Here is a 25,719-nt window from a genome sequence, read left to right as displayed (position 1 = left end):
CTGCACAGTCTAACGCCTTTTCAAAGTCGATGAATGCCATGAATAATGGCATGTGATTCGTTGGCTTTCTCGATTAAGATTTTCATCGTTAATAGATGATCAGAAGTGCTAAATCCTTTTATGAAACCCGCTTGTTCCTTTGACTGGTATACATCAAACTTTGTTGTGAGGCTGGTTGTCAGTATTTTAGTGAATAATGTGTACAGAACATTTAGAAGTGTTATTAGGCGAAAATTTTTCAAGTCTGATCTATCGCCGTTTTTATGTAGGGTAATTGTTATGGATTCATTCCAGTTGTCCAGGATTTTCTTTTTCTGCATTATTTGATTCATAAGAGTATGAAATGAAGGATATTGATGACAATATTTCTTCCGTTCTTCAGCATTTCTGCGGTCATGCCATCCTGTCTAGGGCCATATTGTTTTTCAATCCCTTCAACGATTGATTTTCATTTTCTTTCCAAACATTAATTTATAAATATTTTTAGAGTAAACAAATTGAACTCGCGGACAAAATGGACTTAGCAAGTTACCTGTTAAAGCCCGTTCAAAGGATGGGTAAATACGCTTTGCTACTTCAACAAATGATGAAGGCTTGTCCTGCGTCTGCAGTCGGTTCTTCTGACAGGGTAGCTCACGAGATGGATGACTTGAAACAAGCCGAAGAAATGGTTAGGTTCCAATTAAGGCATGGAAACGATTTGCTTGCCATGGATTCTATCAGGGAATGTGATGTAAGTATACTCGTATCTTCGCAAAAAAACAATAATAAATAACTCATAATAATACGTAGAACTCTTATTAAAATTGAAATTCAATATTTACTCCGAAAACACAAATGTACATTTGGCAACATTGAACGTGTGCAGGATATTGTATATTGTGTGCAAACGCGCTGGACTTCTTTTTCAAAATATAATTATTAATTTTGACCATTTTACAATATACTGTTTATTTTTGTATAAGTAATTAAATGAGAAAATAATGAAGGGGATTTAAAATTTGTTTAGTATGTTATAATAACTAAAGATATTTTGAATTTTGATAGCATTTTATTTTACCCTGGCTAATTTTCAATTTTCTAAATTTTATAAATTTTTTTTATCTACTCTATGTCATATTATGCATAAGTTTTTAGTCTGTGAAAACTGTCCTTATAGATAGCAGTGCGTGAAGGATTTAAAGTGTGCGTGAAGTAACAATGTCTTTTAAATGGGGTTTACTTTTTCGCACTGTTTTTTGGCAGACTTTCATAACGAGCGATCAACAATTTTTGGGATCAAAGCTAGCCGTGCAAGAAATTACGTATGTCTTGTTTTAATCTGAATTTATATCATTTTTTTATCAATTAATTTTGATTAACATTATAAACATAAAAAAACAGTCAAAACCTTTAACACAGAACTTTAATCAAAAATAAAAAGAATTAACATAATTATAAGTAACAATAATAAATATAATCAAACAATATGTTGTATATGTCCACCACCAACATCTCTACATAACCTAACTTTTCTTGTTAAGTTGACGTACACTGCAAAGGTGAGGTAAACTGGAAAGTATATCTGAATTAAAAATAGACATGTACTGTATAGCTATCTCTGTCGTTATAATCAAATATCCTTAACTCACGTTGTCATGGTGATGTGATGATAAAAGTTTTGACAGTTTTGTGGTTTCAAAGAATTTAAAATTTTTAAATGTCAAAGGTCTAAAAATTGTAGAATAGAAATGAATTCCAGTGATAAAAAGATACAGTTTTTTTATTTGTTTATAGTAGATAAAATATTGTATGAAACTGTGCGTGAAGTACTTTTTGCGAACTTACGCGATGTATAGTACTCTCCATTCCTTCATTTTACTCCTTTATTATATCCGTTAGATGTACCGATTTCTGGTGCTGTTTGCATTTCCTTAATTAGTGGCTTGTTTCTTTACTTCCGACGCACTGTTGCCAAAGGTTCGCAGAACTTTCGAAAAACGGTGCGGCTACTAACTCTCGAATTAATATTAATGACGCGCTGATGTAGCCTCTTCTTCTTCTTCTTTACGTGCCATATCAGAATTATCCGAAGTTGGGGATCGTTACGAAGGCTTTTCTATCTTCTGCAATATGGAATAATTGTCCTGCATTTGATATCTGAGTCTGTAACGTCCTGATCATAGAAATACCAGGGCATTAAGCAACACCACACTGCTGGGAGAAACGAGGGGAGGAATTCCTCGAACATTCCTTAAGATATTCAAAAGAAAAGCGTCCACCGTTCCATCCATCAGAATGGTGCTCTGCCTGACTGCTCAGCCCTGGGTTCGTTCCCTGTTCATTCTTCATTCACACCCATCCCAGAAAGGTACAGGAAATAAAAAGTCTACCAAATCATGCTAAATACACTATATTTATCGAAATAAAAAAAATAACAAAAATCATTAAATTATTAGGTACAGGCAACAAAACTACATTTTCTTAAACTGTGATACAGACCCTGCTGATTACCGGTATAAAAATCATTAACATAAAAAAAGTACTCAGCTTTAAATCTTCCTGTCACACAGTTCTCAAGGGAGGTACCCAATCTCTGCAGAACTTATTGCTGCCGGTAGTTATGGGAAGTCTAGGGCTATCTTGTATAACTCATTCTTCTGATGCATCAGGATGCTGTGGGCGGTTGCGAGCTAGTTCTGCTCTCCAAGGTAGTGTGGGCTACAGTTTTCTTTCCCAGGTAGTATTTGACTATAGCTTTCTTCCTGAAGTAGGGGCCGTGTGTCTAACGGCCTAAACACAAACGCAATAATTTATGCTGATATTGTTGTTCATTTACGTGGTAATTGAAAAAGAGCGAGTACAAATTTGTGTCGGCTTAAATACCTTAGAAGAATTGAACACAATAATTTGACGATAGTAGGGTCGCTTGTAGAAATATATAGTACAAGGAAGAAATAGAAAGCGGAGCTTAGTGTAGCGTGCAATCGGTTGATTGAAACATTACAAATCTATTCACGAATGTTTTTTTAACCAAGAAACTTGTTTTCTCCTTAGACCTCTACGGTCCTCTATTTTGCCTTTAAGGATGTAGCCTCTTAAGATATTTAATTGGTGTGGACAGATAAAATTAGAATGGACGATCAGAGACTAGTCAAGAAGGTGGCAGATGCCAAAATACAAGGAAGAAGAATAAGTAGAAAAGGGTGTATTGACCTTTTCTAATTCATGCTAATAAATGTATGTTTTCACGTAGCTAATGATTCTCGGCATCAACCAATTCAATGCCTATTTATACCATTCAACTGGGTTATTTACAATATATTTTTGATGAATTGGAATTAATATACATATTTGTTTTTTAGGTTAACCTCAAGGAACAGGGTAGACTCTTAAGACAAAACGAATTTTTGGTATGGGAAGGACGTAGCGGCAAGAAATCTTTGAGACAAGTATTTCTGTTTGAAGACTTGATACTATTTAGTAAGGCTAGAAGGTTCCCAGACCGTAAGGTAAATGAATTGCTGTAGAATAAAAACAGTTTAATTACTTTGTCTGTCTACCATACTTGCTTGAGACTGAGAACTAGATTGGTAGCAGATAGTTTTGAATGATTGTATGAAAAGTATGACAATTGATATAAAAGCAACATATACACAAAATTACATGACATGACTGTGAAGTGATGTGACTTTATCAACCTTTTGATTTTTTAAATTGCAATTATTTTTTGGTTAAAACGATATTTTTGAAACATTTTAGATTCTAATATCTTTTAATATTAGACCTGGATCCCGCGTGCCAAAAAAAGTTGATTAATAGCAAGCTGAAAATTTGTTAATAGCTTAACGGTGTTTAGTCGGACAAACTTTGATGCGTCAGGAACACTGGAACAGGGGAAATTTTAATTGTGGAACAGTTTAAAAATTTTGAATGTCAGATTACGAAAACGTCCCATGTATTTTGTCGGACAGAACATCCAATCGATTTGTTACCCTGTCATTAAGGGGATGGATACGTATTTTCGGCTGCAATGCTATTCAAATGGGGATTCAGTTTTTTCGAATCCTGAGAAAACTTTAAACGCAGAATGAAAGATTACGTAATTAGCGAAGGCCGAAAGTCCCTGAGAATTTCTATAATGTTTATTTTAACCCGCCAGTGGTCGCTATATGAGATTTTCTCTCCCGGTTTCAGAAAATTGCGCCCAACTTTTTATCTGGGAAATTATACGGGCTGTAGTTCCTTCTAGTCTCCTAACTATCCTCCCTCGACAATCTAATAGACTCGTCCGCTCAGATAGTGATTCAGTTTACTTAGTATCACCATATTGTTGAGTCAGTGCGCTTCATGTGAGGGATTCTCTCATCAAGCGACCACCGGCGTCACCAACTTTGTATAAAAATTAATTTTATTTTCCCCCTTAAAACCTAAAATAATATCCTTTTATGATGATAAAAGCCGCCGTGGTTGTGGTCGACGATATAAAAATCCTATATTCTCTTTCACGGGTTAGTTGTAGATGATCACTTACCATATATTTTTCAATGTTAAATATTGGCGGCATCAATAGTCACATTTTATATAAAGATATGTAATAATAATAAAACAGAAAAACGTCGTGTCTTTTTAAAGCAAATGGCTTTATCGTTGATAAAACCTCATCTTTTTTGTAAAATTTTGTAAATAAAGGCAAAAGTTGGATATGTGAGAGAAAATCTCACGCGCGACCACTCGCGTAACAACCTACCTAGCGACCAATGCCGGGTTAATAAGTTACAGGGGTGAAAAACTAAGAAAAAATTTAGTGTGATTTTTAATTTCAAATATATCATTCAAAATAAATTTTTTATTTATTCTAAAGAACTTTCGACCCTCGGTAACAATTTAGTCTTTCATTCTGCGTTTAAATTTTTCAAGAATATTTATTGTTTTTCAGGATTTGAAAAAAATGAACACAATGTCCGTGGTAATATTTTCCAATTCTGTCTTTGTCTTACAACGCACTCAGTCAAATAGAATATTGTCAGCATATTGTCAATCAGACAGTGATAATCAGTGACAATTTTAAATATTTGATATGGCATCGGGAATATTTTGAGTTTTTGATTAAATAATATTGATATAATATAGTGAATTTGATAAATAATTGATTTAAGACGTGAACTTAATAAAATGTTATTTATTGTGTATTATTTGTGAAAGATCCAAGCAGAGAATACATCAGGATAATATATTCTGTGATCCAAGTATTTTGTTGTTAATAATGTTGTTATAATGTTCCATAATAACAATATATTATTAAAAAATCACTTTAACACTTTTCCTCTTTTCTCGATTGAGTATTAGTTTTTGTTGTACATATAAATTATTACAATCACTGAATACATAGTTAGTGAAAAAATTATCACATTTATTAACTGAATTAATAATTTGCAATTATACAAATAACAATTATTATCCAAGAACATTCAAAAGCCTTAACTTTAAGTTATTGATGACATTTTCAAGTAGAATGACATTCTAGTAATGTTTACATATCCATACCAGTGTGAATTTTACTACACGTAATTTGCCGTGTAAAGACAGAAAAAGTAGGGATAGCCGTAAAATATTTGCTAATTATGTACCGATGGCCTTAAACTCTCATGCAAAAATCAGACTGCTATTACTAACCAACATGATTCCTGTCATTTGACATGTTCTTCGTGTTCCAATCATTAAAATGCCCAGTTGGTAATAAACACCAGTCTGATTTTTGCATGAGAGTTTAATAATGAAATGGTAACAAATCAATTGGAAGTTCTCTCCGACAAAATACATGGAACGTTTTCGTAGTCTGACGTTCCAAATTTTGTTCCCTGTTCCAGTGTTCCCATACATCAAAATTTGTCCGACTAGACACCGTTAAGCTATTAACAAATTTTCAGCTTGCTATTAATCAACTTTTTTTGGTACGCGGGATCCAGGTCTATATAGTGTTCAATAAAACAGGAAATCATTTTATCGAAATTTCGCCAGACAAGTTAAATTCTGTTTCAAACACACACATTTTAAAAAGGAAGGGTTCTACTGCCAAGTTGGTCGGAAATGTTTAATTGAGTACAAATAGGATTTTTAGGGGGCTAATAAATGGGTCCAAGTATACAGTGATGAGCGTGCTAATATCCGGCAGAATAACACAAAAGATGGAAAACATAATACATTGCCATGTAAAAGGAGATGAAACTAGTAGAGGTAGAAATTATCGGCATTAACGTATAAATTAACATTACATTACATAGTTTTCCACCTCTAGACGTCTGTGACGGGAGCATTTTATAAAATTCTCCTGTCACAGTGACAGTTGTCATATTCCTTCGATACGTGTAAAGGTGGGAAACTATGTAATGTATTAACTTTAACCGCTATAACTTTTACCATGCGTCACGATTATTTTCAAACAAATTAAGTCAAAACATAAAGTGAAACGAACGTCGATGTGTATATACATTTTGTATACTGTATACTATCGGCGTACTACACACATCGACGTACGTTTCACCTTATGTTTTGACTTAATTTGTTTGAAAATGAATCGTGACGCATGGGAAAAGTTATATCGGGCGAACAATAATGTTAATTTATACGTTTATATCGATTATTTCTAACTCTACTAGTTCCATCTCTCTTTACTTCACAATGTATTATGTTTTCTATCTTTTGCGTTATTCTGCCGGTTATGAGCATACTCATCACTGTATACAAAGTACATTGAAGTAAATAAAATGAATGTATTTCAATATTTTGGGATAGACAATGAGATCATTGCGAGGCTAACGCTCATCTATAGGGCTTTTCATTCACAGTCATTTGGTTCGAGCTTATGTTATAATATGTTGTATAATCTGTGTATAACAGTGTAAACAGTATCTGTGTAAACAGAAGCTCGAAACAAATGACAATCGATGAAAAGCCCTATTGTCTTACATTGAAATGCCTTGGTTCTATTTACTAAAGAAAGAGTTAAGAAATTCTAAAAATATAACAATGATTTTTAAACAATCTTACTATCTACTTGTCTTCTGCTTAAACATTTTTTATTCCTGATTTTCATTGTCCTTTAAAATAGTTATTAAATTGATCTTTTTTACCATTTTAGAATCTCGACTTGTATATTTACAAAAATAGTATTAAAATGACTGATATTGGATTGACTGCCAAAATAGGAGAAAGCCCTACGAAATTCGAAATTTGGTTTAGAAAACGAAAACCGAACGATACGTTTACTCTTCAATCGATGACCGAAGAAGTAAAAAAGATATGGACTGAAGAATTGTCACAACTTTTATGGAGACAAGCTATTAAAAATAGAGGTACGTAAAAAATCTGAACATTTTTTATTTTACTCATATTTGAGGATGCAGAATTCTGTTTGATTGTTATCTATAGAAGCGGACAGGTGATGAATGCAAATTGCAGATTCTCCCATGTCCGCTATTGAGCGGTCTGTTTGCTTTATAAATTGAAAAAAAAATTCAGACAATAGATTGTTACCAAGGATTCTGCATTCCGACGGAAAAGAGAATTTTCTTTTCCCTATTTTGTAAGAAAATGTGGTTATACCTATTTGTCTTTCCTTATTCATTGTAGTATTTCCTCCATGTCATTAAGTGTACATGTACATATACAGGGTGTTTAGTACACAATGGGCCATAGCTTAACCTTATATTGCTGAGCTTAAAATAGGTCGATTTAAGCTAACTTACCTTAGTATAAAAGTTGATAATAACTGAAATACAGGGTGTCAAAGTTAAACTTTTATTTTGGTTGGTTTGTGCCCATTGAACTGGCAAGCACCTAGCATTTTCGAACAGGGAAGAATGTTGCCCTTTCTTCTTCTTCTTCTTCCTTCTTGTATGTAGGCTTTAAAGCCTGTTTCTTCTTCAATATTATCCTCCTAAATTGTTTAGGTTATCGCACCACCTTTTTCTTGGTCTGCCAATACTTCTTCGTCCATTTGGTGACTTATCTCGTGCTATTCGTACTATCCTATCCTCTGCCATTCTACTAATGTGTTCGTTCCACTCCTGTTTCCGTTTTGTCACCCATCCATTTATGTCTTCTATATTGCATGATCTTCTTATGTTTTCGCTCCTCTCCCTATCCAACAGATTTTTCCCTGATATTCGTCGGAGTATTTTCATCTCTGTTGTTTCTAGTAGTCGTCTCGTTTTAGATGTGTCAGGCCTTGTCTCCGCCGTGTATGTTAATATAGGTCTAATTGCTGCTTTATAGATTCTTGCTTTTGTGTCTTGTCTTAAGTGTTTGTTCTTCCAGATTGTGTCATTAAGAGATCCCGCCGCTTTACTTGCTTTTAAGCTTTGTTGTCGTACTTCCTCTTCAACATCTCCGTAACTGGTTATATCAATTCCCAGATATCTAAACCTTGCTTCCTGCTTTATTATTTTCCCATCAATTTCGATTTTACATCGTAGTGGGTATTTAGATGTTGTCATACATTTGGTTTTTTCTGCTGATATTATCATATTGTATTTCTTGGCTGTTGTATTAAAGATGTGTGTTAATCTTTGGAGATCGTCTTCTGTCTCGGCGATTAATGCGGCGTCGTCTGCATAACACAATACTTTGATTTCTTTATTCCCCATTCTGTAACCACGACCTTTACGTACTGCTTCTATTATTTCGTCCATTATTATATTAAAGAGCAGTGGGCTTAATGAGTCACCTTGTCTGACTCCACTTTGTACTGGTATAAACTGCGTTAGTTTTCCATTTATCTTTGCCTGTATTCGATTATGAAAGTAGATGTTTTCGATGGTTTGTATAATATTGATTGGTATGTTTCTTCCATACAGTAAATGTAAGACGTCTTCGACTTGGATGCGATCGAAAGCCTTTGTCAGGTCTATAAAACATAGATATGCTGGTTTATTGTACTCAATGGCCTTTTCTGTGATTTGTCTCAGTACAAATACGGCGTCTACGCAGGATCTTCCGGATCTGAATCCTTGTTGTTCATCTGATAAAGTTGTTAGTTTATTGATTTTGTTGGTTAGGACTTTTGTGGTTAGCTTAAGTGCGGTGTTTAGTAGATTTATACCTCTATAATTGTTGGGGTCTTCTTTGTCTCCTTTTTTGAACATTGGTATCATTATGCTGTTTCTCCATGCGTCTGGTATCTTGCAGTGCAATATTAGTTTTTGTATAAGTTTTGTCATCTCTAGGGTTATACTTTCTCCTCCGTATTTTAGAAGCTCGTTGGTTATTCCGTCTGGTCCTGGTGACTTCCTATTTTTGAGTGAATTTATGGCTACCCCTACTTCCTGAAAACTGATTTCAATTTCGTGTCTTAATTCAGGTAGGTTATTATTTTGATTATGATTTTCCTTTCCTTTAAACAGTTCCGTCAAGTATCTTTCCCATTCGTTTGCTGGTATGTTATTGTATTCCTTCAATTCTGCCATTTCTTTCCGTTGGTTTCTTATGAATCTCCATATTTGTTTTTGTGTTCCGTAGAAGTCGCTTTCCATCCTTTTTGTAAACTGTTCCCAGTGTTCATTTTTTGTTCTTCGTACCAATTGCTTTGTTTCATTTCGTATTCTTCTATAGGTGTCTCTGGATTCTGGAGTGTTTGATGTTTTATACTTCATGTAGGCGTCTCTCTTCTCTTTACATTTGTCTTTTATTTCTTTTCTGAACCATGGTGTATTGTTGTTGTTTCTTTTGTTCAGTATGACTTTGCGTTTTCCTAGAGCTTCTGTTGCTGCCTCTTCAATATTGTTTTTAATTTTCTCCCAGCTCGCGTTTATATCTTCGATGTCGTCTATCTGCTTCAGCTGTATCTTCTGTGCTAGCCTCCTTTGGTACATTTCTTTGGTAGAATCGTTCCACAGTGATTCTACATTGAATTTTTCCTCGGTGATTTCCTGTGGAAAATGTTTTGGTGTTAGTTTCATTCTTATTTTTGCTAGGACTAATTTGTGTTCACTCCCTGCGTCTGCCGAGTTTAAAGTTGCCCTTTAGGCATGTATTCTATTATATTATAATTCTATTATGTATTCTATGTATTCTATTCTATGTATAGGCATATATTCTATTATATTATATTATAATAGAATACATGCCTAAAGGGCAACATGCTTCCCTGTTCGAAAATGCTAGGTACTTGCCAGTTCAATGGGCACACACCAACCAAAATAAAAGTTTAACTTTGACACATATTATGTAACAACATATTATGTAACAACATCGACTTGTAGTCAACAAATTCTATTAATATATAATATGTAAACCATATCTTATGGGGTTACCACTTTAAATAGTGTGTTAGTTTTAAACTACTCTGCAGAATGCACTGAAGATATTCTGAATTAGAACGAAAATGTTTTGCAATCCATTTGGATGACTTTTTAGATAGTTTTAATAAACAATTTTATACCAGATTACAATTTGAAGTTTTTACTTCTGTATGAGTTTTTTATTTTATTTATTCTTGAGTATTTCCTGAGAGGCATAAGCTAACAACACGAAATTTGGTAAGCGGGGGTATTTTGGTACAAGAAATCTAAATTTGCCTCCAAAAATGATCTATTACCCAGAGGGCGTCACATACGTCTTTCAGCGCTCATTTAATACGTTCAATTTTTTTATCCCCCACTCTAAATACTTTTTGAATCAAAATTTTCATTCAAGATAAAATTTAATTTGATCCTTTTTTAGCTGTAAGGATGGCTGAAATGTCTTCAATGGGAATAGGAAACAAACCCTGTTTGGATATTCGGCCTAGCGACAATCAAATCAGCGATAGATCCATTAGCTTTGCTCAACTTAGCCGAAGTAAGTGTCTACTTTTTATTTAAATCAGTATAACTATATTATTATAAATCCCTATCGTAATCCTACTCTGACTTCTTCCCTAATTTTTTTCATGATTTGCAATCGTGTTACTAAAGGCAGAGTATTCCTGATAGGCGGTTAGAACTATTCTGTAACAAGAAAACTCACTGTGCCAATTGCGTAAAAACTAAGATTGTACAGAATAAGGATCCAGAATACCATATGTGCGAATATTGAGCAATGAATAAGAAATAATGGTATGGAAATAATTAATTATGATTAAAGAATAGGTACTGTGAGAAAGTAAAACTAAGTCGGAATTGGGTCCAATAGAAATATGAAATATTCTTCTACTAAGATTTTCAGAGGGCAGGTGGGCGACAATATTCCGCTGAAAGAAATATTCCGGGCAACAATATTCCGCTGAATATAGAGGAAGAAATAGCAAACTATATATCATACTTAGAAAAAATAAAATCTGTAGATATATAAAGATCAAATAACGTAAATTGAAGAAATGCTACCCAGGAAAAAAGTGGATTAGGTAGGCAGTCGAAACAATCTAAGCCATGCTATACCTAAGATCATCAGCGCAGGTTTTATTTATACGGAGTCCCATATCTGACCTACAGAGAGATTATCTTGCCTAAATCAAACTTATGACTCACCGAGTTTTCACATAGTAAGTTAACGCTCGCCACTTTTAACGGTTGGCACTGCCAAGTGCCAACTGCGCTACACTGGCAGTTTTCAGCAGTCTTTTAAATTTCGTTATTAGTATTGTTAGTGATGGTCTTAAAACCACAAACACCTTGTTTCATTTTTTATTTGTAGTTATTAAAGTTGTCTAAAGTTACTATATTAAAAATAGTTTGTTTTGCAGCTGTTCCCCGATTCCGCAATTCCATTGCAGGTTCAATAACGGACAGCTGTCGGATTGTAGCTCGACCGCAATCGGTAATATCCATGTCGAGTGTTTCGTCAAGTAGCACAAGTTCTGGAGGATCAGCGGGATCAGCCGGAACACCAATCGGACCAAGTAGTAATCAATTAGGACTAGGTTTTGAAACTTGCGAGAGTCCCAAATCGTTTCATAAATCTTCGACTTTAAATAGCCAGTGCTCTGTAGGTAAGTAATCATATATGAACCCTCTATCTATCTATAGTCTATTATCTATTTGTATTATATGAATAAAGGACTCTTCCGTTCGTCTCAATTTATCTGTTTCTTCCGTTTATCTTTTACCCATTGGATTGTATTGATTTGAACACTAACTTCAACATACCTATACTTACATTTTTATGACAACAGATTAAACTACAAACACATAATCTATCTTCAGGTATCTGAAGGTGGATTCGACCAGTGAACACCTGACTTTTCTAGATAATAGTAGTAGGTATTATTTTTCTCATAGGCATCTTTCAGTGCGTCACAGTTTTTCGATTTCTATCTAACGCATTAAATTGTATGTGACAGCAAAAAAGGCACGTCCGTGATTACAGAAATTTATTCTGGTTGTCGATAGATGGCGCTATAATCGAAACAAAATTATTTACGAATTATATAATATATCTACGAGTATAATCTGTACAACTTATAAGACTATACAAATCAAAGAAAATAACCATTTTATAAATGCCATAAGCACAATTGATTTGTTTTATGTCAAATTGCAAATAAAATGTGACAACTGTCAGATTTAACTAAAATTTCATATTAGAATAATAAATTGTTATAAATGTATATTATCACGGACTTACCTTTTTTTCATTTTTGACGCACTGAAAAATGCCCATGAAAAGGACCATACCTGTAACCTCCAAAAAAATCCCAAATGACCAATCGTCTTTATAATCACTTACGTATAAAAAATCTAAAACTACATTAAGAAAACAAAAAATATTATTTTCTTTTTCTATTTTTCTGGGTAGGTAGTAATTCAAATTTTTATATTGATTGTAATTGCAGTCTTATGAGTATTAATTTAAGGTATAATAAACCTATAGGTGTACATTAACACCGCCACCTGATAATTAATTACTTTATCTTTTGCGTTTGGTACAATCCATCAATTTGATGTCTGCTCAGACAAAATGATTATTAACTTAATTTGCAAATATTGCAAATTTTCTTCGTATGTATACAACTTATTCTGATCAAGAGGTATTTATTCTGAGCTTCACCGATGAGGCATAAGGATGCTGAAATAGCTATATGGAGATGGTGGTACAACTCTGAATCAAATATAAACAAAACCTGCCTTGATCTTTTTTATCTAGGTATTTATTTACTTAAGATAGCGAATTAATGACGATTTGTTAACCCTGAACCCAGTAATAATGCCTATTTTGACTTTATCATTGTTTTCCTTTTACTTCATACCTGATACATTTCTCTTACATTGTTTTATTTAGAAATTGAGATACCTAATATATCTGGAATAATAATTATTAAAATTATATTTATGAAATAATTATTGTTGTCAGCAAATATTGATCCCCGATAATGCGCCATCTAGTATTACTTAGGCCAACGTCATTATATCAACTTCTGCTCTCTAGAAGGCGCTAGTCACTCCTATTTTCACTTGTAATCTAGTCTTGTTCAAAAAAGAGAATTTAATTACATACTATGTAATTATAACGGATAACGGGAGATGATAAATCGGCAATCAAATATTTAACGAACTAACTGAAACTGCCTAATTTTACTCCTTAGGTAGACGGTGAACATAATTGAATAAGTGGATGTCTAATTATAAAATAATATGAAACAAAACGCTACTTTTAATGTAAACAGAACAAGAAAAAGAATCAGTTAGTTAAACTTTCAGTATATCATTCCTTATGTGCAACTCCGGCAATGTTACATGTTTCATCAGTAATTGATACGTTAAAACATCTTTTGCTATAAAACAGACAATTCTACAAAGTTTTATTTTCAGGTACCTGTTTGTTTTGCCATTGTCTGGGATTCTATCTGATAAAACACATAAAGAATTGCTTTGATAGCATTTTATTTTGGTATGCCAAACATTCAGTTATTTCACACGTAGGCTTGAGCAGTAGCAAAAGAAGTTTTGACGTAAAAGTATCGTGTAGTGTAGTAGGTTGCATTATGTTTGTCCCTGCTATGTGAATTTCACATTGCCACTAGATTACAAGCTAACAGTTGTAGATTAGCTCATACTTATTTGATTAACCTACGAAGAGTTATTTCAAAAGAACCACCAAAACATATATTACAATATTGACACAAGAAAAATTCTGCACATAATAACAATAATTATAGACTCACAACGGATCTAGTATCTATCGTGTCGCTTATGACTCTAAGCTGATTCCTGTTTGTTTACCGCAGTACTTCAGTCCTATTATAACATGTATGTCCAATATATATTTCGCCATATCCTGGACCTGACATATTTTCCCAGTTAGCAATGCCTAGGAATGTTAGGAAGATATGTTCCTTGGTATCCCGGTTTTTTTTTCGGCCTTGAGCAATGCTTTTTGGCACTCCGGTGTTCATTACCGTCATTGCCGTGTATGGCCGGTGACCTGAATCCCGTAACAGTGTGACATTGTTATGTTCCGCCAGTCTGTTAACTTCCTCTTGACCCTCTCATACTAGCATAAAGTCCATCTAAAGATCTATATGAGCCCCTTAGTTTGTTTATGTGGGCATATATTTATACGCTGTATAACCCTCTAAGTCGAGTGTTTCTCCTGCTTCATCCCTCTCGTGGGCAAATTATGATTACATGGAAAGATACTTTAGACCCATATCTGGGTGTCATATGGTCAGAAATCATCAGCAATTCTGTATCCCTGATTTAAATTATGATGTTATTATGTCAGGAACTAACCGTTATCTTGCTTAAGTTTTCTGACAGTTATAATATCCCATTCTCACCTTCCCCCATATAACTATGTGGTAAACAGCGAAGTCCAATAGATCCTACATAATTGCCATTGGTGACTCATAGCCCCTGTGATTCCAAGTCTTTGCAACTTACTTAGTTTGAGGATAAAGTCGATTAACTTTCCTGAGACACAACTGTCTAGTGATGTTGATACCTAATTTCTTTTTGGGAAATTAGGTTTCTAGACGTGACTGGAAATTACTACACAACCAAACATACATGCTTATAGCCAACATTAATAATAGTAAACAGACATAAATAACATAAAATGTCGTGTTAGTAGGAAATAGTGAACGAGACTTAGAACAAAAACTGGAACAGTGGAGACAAGCTCTGGAGGAAAAAGGTTTAAAACTTAGTAGGACAAAGACAGAGCATTTGCAATGTTCATTTAAAGATGGAGTTACTAAAAATAACATGGTATCTTTGGATGGTGAACTGATTGTAAAAAGCAATAGTTTTAAGTACCTAGGATCGGTATTACAGAGTAATGGAGAAATAGATGGAGATGCATGCAGTAGAATTAGGGCTGAATGGATGAAGTGGAAGGAAGCGAGTGGTGTGCTGTGTGACAGGAAAATTTCAATGAAGTTGAAGGGAAAATTCTATAAAACAGCCATAAGACCGGCTATGATATACGGAACTGAATGTTGGGCAGTGAAAAAGAAAGAAGAACAACGAATGCATGTGGCGGAAATGAGAATGCTTAGATGGATGAGTGGAGTGACAAAAAAGGATAAAATTAAAAATGAGTATATTAGGGGAAGTCTAGGTGTGGCACCAATTGATGCCAAAATGAGAGAGCATAGGTTGAGATGGTTTGGTCATGTTCAACGTCGAGACGCTAATCACCCAATACGAAGAATTGCTGAACTGCAGATTCCTGGAAGGAGTAGGAGAGGAAGACCGAAGAAGACGTGGGGGGAGACGATTAGGCAGGACATGTTGGTACAGGGGATTAATATTGATATGACTCAAGATAGAATTGTATGGAGAAATGCATGTATCCATTGTATGGAAAATTATTTATTGTACAAAATAAAATTATTTTGTAGAAATAAATTCCACAAAATTTTATGAGTTTAGTATACACTCCCACTACTTCCAATAATTCTTCTTTTTTAAATGAAAGATTAAGTTGATTTGAGTAGTTAATAATGTGAGGTAGGAATTTTTGTGTTGTATGTTTCCTTTCCGAATGTGTCAATATGAATCTCGGCAGAGCGAATTCAGTATAGCACTTTTTTGCTTCACCTTTGGCCACCATACCACTGATGCTTCTGATTCGAAGTAAGGCTTGAGTCTAATATCCCAACATACTTCACTTCACTCACTAAAGTGAATATTTGTACTATTTAGGCTTATAGAACGCAATCCCTCTAAATTCCTCCCGGTAAATTTAAAGGTTTTGGACTTCTGTGTTCTTAAATTTGGGTCTATATTTGTCTATGGTAATTGGTAAGACCATTCTGTAACTACAGTCAGGGGCTGTTGCATTTCCAACGTTTCCAACCTCATCTATCCTGCGCCGCTCTGATCCAGTTTTTATTTAGCCTTCTTAAATAGTCAGTCCATCTTGTAGGTGGTCGACCGACGATTCTCTTGTCTTCCGTTGGTCTCCATTCCATTAACCTATTTGTCCGAGAACATTGATAGAGAAGGCAAATGAGTACCAACTACCCGTATTTCTTGTCTTCGTAGACTATGAAAAGGCGTTTGATAGTATCGAGATGTGGGTCATAGAACAAACTATTATTAATTGTAGAATAGATTCGAGATATAGACAACTAATACATAATATGAAAATACAACTATGATAGTACAACTAGACGAAAATACAAATCCTATCCCCATTAAGAGAGGCGTGAGACAAGGAGACGTAATATCGCCAAAGCTTTTCAACCTAGCCCTAGAAGACGTCTTCAAAACGACAAATTGGTCAACCTATGGCATTAACGTTAATGGCAAGAAGCTAAACCACCTCAGATTCGCTGACGACATTGTGATTATAGCGAGATCATTCGAGGAACTGCAAATTATGATGGAAGAACTCGCAAGAAGTTCCCAATACGTCGGCTTGAAAATGAACATGAGAAAAACAAAAATAATGACAAACACAGATGACCCCAGACGTATAACTATAAATGGCAGTGAGATAGAAAAAGTCAGGAATATCTCTACGTAGGCCAAATTCTGAAACTTGACAAAGAGAACCAAAGTGCGGAAATTACTAGGAGAGCAAGACTAGCATGAGCATGATATGGAAAACTTAGTTGAATACTTAAGAACCGCAAAATACCCCAATACTTAAGGAGTAAAGTGTTCAACCAGTGCATCCTTCCTATCATGACATATGGATATCAAACCTGGACTCTAACCAAGACAAATATGAATAAACTAGCCACAACAGAAAGAGCAATGGAAAGAGCAATGTTAGGTATACGACTGTCAGATAAAAAGAGGAACGACTAGGTAAGATCAAAAACAAAAGTCGAGGAGATAACAACAAAAGTTGCCAAACTTGAATGGAGCTTCGCAGGCAACACTGCTAAACAAAAAGACCAACGTTGGAATGCAACACTACAACATTGGAGACCTTACCAAAGTAAACGACAGAGAGGAAGACCACAGATGAGGTGGTTTGATGATATTAAAAGAGTAGTCAGAACAAATTGGAAATATGTTGCTCAATATAGAGACCGATTGAAAGCGTTGTGAGAGGCCTATGTCCGAACGTGGACAATAGAAGGCTAAGAAGAAGAAAAAGATCCTGTCGACGACGTCAATCAACATGGTTCTCCTCCTGATCTCTTCGTTACACCGTTTGACCGCTGGTATTTTTCCAGAGAAATAAATCATACCGTTTGTAGTGGTGAATTGACTAGAGTTTGTTTATCTGATATCGATGCTAGATATTACTAGGAATATATTTTAGTACCTATTTTTTCTTTGGTATAAGAGGCTAAAAACTTGACATATTTTAAATTATAATGAACTTCTGTATTTAAATATTAATAGACAATTTTTCGTTTTCAGAAAGCGGCATTATAGCAGACATGTCTGTGGGCTCTGACGAATTTTCAGAGCAAGCACCTTCAGGCCTTTAGAAGAGAAAACTTTATAAAATACGTTTTTTATATTATTTTATTTTGGCTGTTTTAAGTCAATATACACCATGTGCCAGGATATATTCTAATTAATGTTAAGTATGTTTGAAAAAATTATTTCATACACGAATTTAATTTATATGTTTAAAGTTATTGTAAATATTACTAAATTTTATGTTCCTCAAATTATGGTTGACCTATACGGGTCGGTGTTTATACACTAGCTGGCCTAAAGTAGACACACTTAAAATTTTTATAGTTGAAATCTATTTCATAGGCTGTAGATGTAGATCTATTTCATATTTTCACATACCGGCTGTAGAGCTTCCTCTTTTTATAATAAACTGACTTGTCGACATATTGATTGATCCATAAGAATAGGAAGATGACATTTACAACGCAATTGAAGTTAAAAAATCGTCTTGAATAAATCCGGAGTTATGGTGTTTTTTAAATTTTGGGTATAATTTCTTTTGTGATGTTTTTTGTTAGGAATCTTCAAATTCTGTTAATAACTACTTCGCTTAACGCATAACTTTTATTACATTAAAGTTGATAAGTATATTGCTTATCATGATAGATTTCTTCTTCTTGTTCTACTTTTATCAAATACGTTGTATTTTAGTTGCTCAAATTCCTATAATTGTATTTTCACAGTGAAAACTATTGAAGTTTTTGAGTATTTACCAAATAACTATCAAACGGTGTACCTTTACCTTACAACACTATATTTCTCTAAGTTTTTTCTGAGAAATAATTTGAAAACTTTGGTACGGATTTCATCTTGTAACATGTTCCAAATCCAAATAAACTATCGAATTTAGTTTTAATATCAAGTTATTTTGTTGCTCATAATTTTGTTACTATCTGTTTTTGCTATTTTAATATCAACTATTTTAATATCAAAATTAAAATAGAAATAGAAAAATTTTCTTAAACTTTTTCTTATATCAAAAAAGGTTCTGAATTCAATATTTACGAATATTTTTAAGCCAGCTAGTGTAACTTAGTGAGTTATAGCGGATTTAACTAAAATATGTAAATGGCCAATTATTACTCCAAGCACAAATCCACCTTAAAAAATCTATATTTGATTAATAGTAATATATTTTTTAGCCAACCAATGGCCGGTTTCACCGGTAGGTTATTCGACGAATAAAGTGATTCGACCAATAAACTGACACATCTACATTTCACTAACGTCAAATAACATTTTAGTTATTTATTTATCCAATAAATATTTACTCTTCGAATAAATAGTTTATCTCGCTTTTAATATTAATAAAAAAGAAAATTCGTCCCTTTAACTTTAAATTATCAAAAATATATCGAAAAACAATAAAAATATAATCGATTGGACGAATAACAACTATTCATTGATTTATTTGTTGTTGGTGAAACCGGCCCCAAGTGCAATAATGTGTAAATAAAGGATATTTTATAGCTTTATTTTCACAACTATGTAGTAAACAGCTTTAACATATTTGCATAAGGTTCCTAAAGAGAATCTTACTCATAAAACTCTATAATAGATACTACAAGATCTTTCACCAATAACCATAAATCCATTTAGTTTTCTTTTATTTTTACATTCTTGTCGTTTTAAGTACCTAATTTGAATTCATTTTCTCATTATCAAAAAACCTACATCCAGGAAAGGGATTCATACTTAATGTATTTTTCTTAAGGTTCCATCTTCTATCGAAGATTGGATATCAACATGGTAATTCTTATTTTACTTACAGCAGCTCTATATCTATCTGACTATATTTTTTGTTCTCTTTAATTCTTATTTAATTTCGGAATTTGTTTTCATTCTTATTTCTCCCTCTCTTTTACATTCTGGCCAGTATTGTTCTCATTATTTTTCTTTCAAATTTCAGAAGGCTGTTTCCTCTTTCTTGTTAATCGTCGTTGTTTCCATCCCATATGTAACAACAGGTCTTATTAAGATCTTATATAGGTTCATCTGTGTTCTCTTACTTAGAGTATTGCTTCTCAGCAGATGTCTATTTATTCCATAATATGTTTTTTTGCCTTTCAGAATTATTTCCTGTGTTCTCTCTTTTCTGGTTTTCCTTATTATTACTAAGTAGCTAAATATGGTTCTGTGTTATTATATATCAATAATATTGATAATTTAATGTTTTTAAGTTGATATATATCATTATTTAAATAGTTTTTACATAGTACTTTAAATAGTTTCTTTAAAACAACACTAAATCATGTTGGTTGGTAAAAAAAGCTGTTCTACAAATTTCTCTGGTTACCAAATACTTTGCATTTTACAAAAAGCGTACATAGTTAAATCCGTTTTTTATGATTGTTTGAATTGTATTCAATGAAATTATTATTAGACCTGTCGAGAGCACAATAAACGTACATAAATGTCATGTATATTTTTTAAAACAGCTTTGCGTCGGGCAATGTTTATAAAATGATACAGAATATTTGTGTCCTCATTATCGGACACTGTCTGATATTCTTAAGCCAGGATTATTCCTCAACAAACAAACAGACAAAAATTAATAAAATTGCTTGAGTGGAGCCCACGGGCACACAAGCCAAGCCGGGAAAGATCTGAAACGACGACCTCAAAACCGCAAATAATTATGACCAATTGGATAGCAGAGGCCTATGTTTAACACTGAACAAATCAGGGCTGACGGGTGATGATGATGATCCCTTAATAATCTTTTCATATTTAAAAGTAAAAACGAGTCATCGGTAGGGATCTTTTAGGGCGTATTCCCTAGGTCAGAGAAGTCTCGCTTATACTTCTCTAAATATAAGTTTTCACAATCCAAGGTTTCTAGTTCAGGTCTCTCAAAAGACAATCTTCTTTAATCACAATTTTTACATATTCGTTATTCGCCGAAGTTTTTCTGGATAGTGGTCAGTGTCAACAGATTTGCAGTGTTTTTAAACCGATTGAACTCTTCTTTTATCTATCTTTACGTAGGTATTTATATCAAATGACAATTTTACGATTTTAATAGTTTCCTACACTAAGTTTCAATGCAAATCGTTGCTAACATTCTAAGAAATAGAATGAAAATGAAAGTAAGATATTCGAAGAGATTTTCCGTCCACAATTGCGGAATCCAACTTTGTGAAGAGTGACTAAACACATCCGTATCCCGCAGTGGATACTGGAAGGTTTTGGTGCAGAGTTATGTTTCAAGATGGTATACTTTTAGAATAAATCTCATATTATCATCATCACCAATTTCGCACTCCTAACACTCGCAAGTCGTCTTTCACCCGGTCCTTAAATCGTGTTCTGGGCCTGCCTCTTCTTCTCACCCCATCGGGTCTCTAGATATAAATGTATGTCGATGGCTCCACCTCATTCATTCTCTCTAAGTGGCCTAGCCACCACAGCCTGTTTATTTTGATAGATCTACCAATACTTGGCTCACTATAAAGGAGGTAAAACTCAAAATTATAGCATCTACGCCATGATCCGTTTTCCTGGACTCCTTTATAAATATGCCTGAGGATGTTGCGTTCAAAACTGCCTCACCGTTCTTCACCAGTTTTTGTTTTCGTCCACGTTTCTGACACATAAGTAACGACTGGTTTGATTAGAGTTCTATATATCAATATTTTTGTTCTTTTTGTAACTATGTTCGATGTTAAAAGTTTCTTTAATCCACAGTATGCTCTATTTGCTAGATATGTGTATTAATTTCTGCAGATATTGTATTACTTTGGTTGATTTGTGAGCCTAGATATACGAACTCTCTTACTCCTTCGAAAGTATATGTTTCAACCATTATATCTTCAGGTTTTGCTACTTGATTATTATTTGTGACCCTCATATAATTAGTTTTATTAGTGTTAACGTGTAAACCTATTCCTTTTGCTGCTGCTTTTAATACCGTGAACAGGTCCGCCTTTCTACTTGCTATGATATTAATGTCATCTGCATACGTTAGTATTTGTGTACTCCTATTAATAATGGCCCCTCTTGTTGGTATTCCCGATTCTATAATGCTCTATCATTTTACAAACACACCAAACTGTAATATATCGTACCAGCTATTACTTATTTTTTTAATTTTCCAAAATTCGACAGAGGTTTATAGTGCTTTATATCGACTAGTCTATGTATAGTACATAATAGAGTACCTTATATTCTAAAGAAGCATATTTTATTATTATTATTATTAAATACCATTTAATTTATTACTATATTGTAGTGTGTACTTAAATATGACCATATTTTATACACCAATCATTTCACAAGATATGAGATACTTGGAATATTATTTTTAATGAGAAAAATATTTTTTGTGTCAAATCGAACATAAATAATAGTTATCCAATAGAAATTAGTCAACGTGTGAGACTTTGACTATACAGGGTGTCTCAGACTAATTTATCCACGCTTAAACGAATAGAGATTTTCGAATGGGACAAAAACTGATCTATTTCATTTCTAACACACTTTAACCCTTAAACGCCCAACCTTTTTTAGATTCCATGTACGCCCAAGGGTGGGTAAAAAATGTCCACCTCGAAAATAGCTAATATTATATTTATTGAGATTTGTTGGAAATGGATTAAACTTAAGAATCTTATGCTTAATAAACACAACATCTTCTAAAATATTAATATAAACAATTTACAAACCTTACAACAAAATTACAATGTAAATCAAGATTAACATACCGGTAAAAGCCATTAATTCAGATTTGTCGATTTTCTCCACATTCTTCCTTTCAGACTCCTCATTGGCAGATAATTATGTCGATTATGTAATTATACGTCGATAATATATGGATTATATTCCTACCAACGAAAAATTATATAGAAACCTTTAGTAACAAGTTTTACCAAGGGTGTACTTTTTATGCCCACCCATATTTAACTCAAGATAATACTTTTATTTTCAAAAATATCGGTAGAATCAATTTAGCATTCGATAAAAGGCTGTCTTTTTAACAATAAATAATTTTTGGAAAATTTTTAAACACGTAATAAATATGTTACAAGGGAATACGCATTAGGTGGACATTTTTTACCCACCCTTGGTCGTTTAAGGGTTAATATGGCGTAGAAAAAATCATCCCCTAAATATTCATCCCTTAGTTACAACAACTAACTTTAAATTTTTAAAATAGCACCCTGTACATTTTTTTATAATTTTGGATGTGATCTTCCATCTTCTATTCAATAGATTTTTCAAAAATAATATGGGTTCGTAAGTAATTAAGAAAATATCAGTTTATTTTTTATTTTTGTTAAATTAATCAAGAGGATTTAAAGCTTAAAGGAACAATTAAAATAAATATAATAAAAATTACATAAAAAAATAAATCAAAATTCCAATTAATTAATTATTCTTATTTATATTAGATGTTCGAATTGTAGTCCACCTTCTGAAACACACATTTCGAATATCCAAGACCTAAAATAACCGCAAAAGTTTCTCAAATATTGTGACTTAAGAGATTTTTTTGTGAATTTTTGTTCACTCATTTGGAAGATAATGTTGTATGCCCTGAGAAGCCCAAATTTTTAAAAGTAAAAGATATTATTTAAAAAAATAACAAAAATTTAACATAGTATAATAGAAACATTTTTCTAACTGAAGTTTTTCCTTCAATCGAAACATTTTTGTGAAAATGTAACAAACCGAAAAATGACATATCAAGCACGATTTACCTGCATATCAGAAATCTTCTGACACGATTCGAAAGGTGTATTGCAGCAGGTGGACTATAATTCGAACATCTAATATAAATAAAATATTAATTCGTTAATTGGTAGTTTGATTTATTTTTTTCGTGTAATTTTTCTTATATTTATTTTTATTGTTGTTTTATTGTTTTTATATTGTATCTGTATTGTCTATTTATTTTATATTGAGGGCCTTCTTGATTAATTTACCAAAAATAAAAACCAAACTGATATTTTCTTGATTACTTACCAACCCATTTTATTTTTGAAAAATCTATTAAATATACCATGGAAGACCATATCCAAAATTATAAGAAAATTTACAGGGTGCTATTAAAAAATTAAATTAGGGGTTGTAACTACTAAGAGATAATAATAATAATCTTTAGCGGATTATTTTATCTACTCCATATTAAAGTGCATTAGAAATTGAGTAGATCAGTTTTTGTCCCATTCGAAAATCTCGATTTATTTAAACGATATAGAGACGATAAATTAGTCTGAGACACCCCGCATATTAGCTCTTAAAAGCAAAATTATTTTTGATTTTAATATTTAATATTAAATATTCGGTTAATATTTTGCTTTTTAGAGCTAATATACAGGATGTCCCAGACTAATTTATCCACGCTATATCTTTTAAATGAACAGAGATTTTGTTGATTCTTTGATTTTTATACAAACAACTGCTTATCCTTACAGTTAATGTAAAATTAATTTATAATATCTTTTTATTCTTCTTCTTCTTCTTCTTCCTCTTCCTCTTCTTCTTCTTTTTTAAAATTGACAGTACTGACTGTTTTTCTTCAACGGTGCCTTTTATTCTGTTTCTAAATTCCATCTTTTCCTTGCGCGTCCGATACTTCTTTTGCCTAACAGTGACTTGTCCCTAGCTATTCTTACGGTCCTAGATTCAGATATTCTGCTGATGTGTTGATTCCACTCTTTTTTTCTGTTCTCTACTTAGCTATTTATATTGTCTACCCGACATATGCGTCTCATTTCTTCACTTCTTACCCTGTCTTGTAGTCCTTTTCCAGCAATCCTTCTTAAGATCTTCATTTCGTTGGTCTCCAGATGTCTTTTTGTTTTGTTTGTGTCTGGTCTTGTTTCGGCCATGTAATTCATAACTGGCCTAATACCTGACTTGTATATTCGGGCCTTGGTTTTCACTCTTTCTTTCCACCGGCATTCTGCTGCCTACAATCTGCCGGTTCAGATGGTAGGTTTATAAAAACCTTACCATGATAAAAAAATATTGTAACGTGTTTTGTGAAAATCCTGTGTGGTGTCCTGGATGTTTTTGTTTTTTTCCACAACTAAGTACCTACTGACTACATATTACAATTAAAAAATCTTCAACCAACTGCCAAGTTTTTATTATAAAAACCAAAAACTTTTTTTAAATATTTAAGATGGAATCCCACTCTCTCTTTTTAGTGGTACTTTAAAAAATTTGACCATAACTCTGATGATGGCTTTATAAGCCGAAACTTTCATCTAGGAATTTAAAATAACTTTATACACTTAAAAAATTTGATTCTTTTCCTTTCTTTCAAAACTGTCAATCTACAAATTTTAAATACAAAAATAATATTTTGAGTTCTTTCATTTATTTGTACAATGATTGGTTAAATACTGCTGCTAAAACTAAAATGAAACATAATAGATTCAGGGAATTTTTCACGCTTTGTACATACAACAGTACAATATCTACATGTTCAGTCATTAACACCTGATCACTAATACAAAAAATAGGTTTAAATGAATTTTGTAAATGCATGATTTTTATAATACACTGTGTAGTCATATTTAAAATTAATGGAGTATATAAATATTATGTAAAAAGTAAGCACGTCTTTTTCTTTCCCTGAGAACATATTTTTCTTATAAGATTTCAGAGGAATAAGAGAGTTTCCCCTCAAGTATTTACTGTATTGAGCTAAAAGAGGAATAAATATTAATGGTGATTATTTGAGCCACTTGCGCTTTGCAGATGACATTGTCATTATAGCCGAGAGTTTAAATAAAGCTCACAAAATGATTGTGATATTGAAAGATGTGTTGAAAGATGTAGAGATGTCGATTCTGATGTATACTTGTGTTTTATAGACTTCAAGAAAGCTTTTGACCTGGTAAAACATGACAAACTAATAGATATTTTAAGGTCATGTAACATC

At 33.0% G+C, this 25,719-nt stretch overlaps 1 protein-coding gene across 2 annotated transcripts in view; it reads left to right on the top strand.

Annotated features, from left to right (window-relative positions):
• LOC114328735 (puratrophin-1) overlaps window positions 1–25,391 on the top strand; it is a 988,347-nt gene extending 962,956 nt beyond the window's left edge. Inside the window, exons 16-21 of one of the 2 annotated variants that reach the window (XM_050661949.1) lie at window positions 488–733; window positions 3,345–3,491; window positions 7,121–7,334; window positions 10,702–10,818; window positions 11,702–11,947; window positions 17,781–25,391. In XM_050661949.1, coding sequence (XP_050517906.1) covers window positions 488–733; window positions 3,345–3,491; window positions 7,121–7,334; window positions 10,702–10,818; window positions 11,702–11,947; window positions 17,781–17,851 — 1,041 coding nt within the window. In that variant the 3' untranslated portion in view covers window positions 17,852–25,391. Of the gene's footprint in view, window positions 1–487; window positions 734–3,344; window positions 3,492–7,120; window positions 7,335–10,701; window positions 10,819–11,689; window positions 11,948–17,780 lie in introns of both variants that reach the window. The other variant, XM_050661948.1, reaches the window with a different exon arrangement.
• Window positions 25,392–25,719: the final 328 nt, after the last annotated feature.

The sequence above is a fragment of the Diabrotica virgifera genome, chromosome 9 (assembly GCF_917563875.1).
Source record: "Diabrotica virgifera virgifera chromosome 9, PGI_DIABVI_V3a".
Taxonomy (NCBI): domain Eukaryota; kingdom Metazoa; phylum Arthropoda; class Insecta; order Coleoptera; family Chrysomelidae; genus Diabrotica; species Diabrotica virgifera.
The sequence above is the reverse complement of the archived record's forward strand: the minus strand, read 5'-3'. Positions and strand labels throughout refer to the sequence as shown.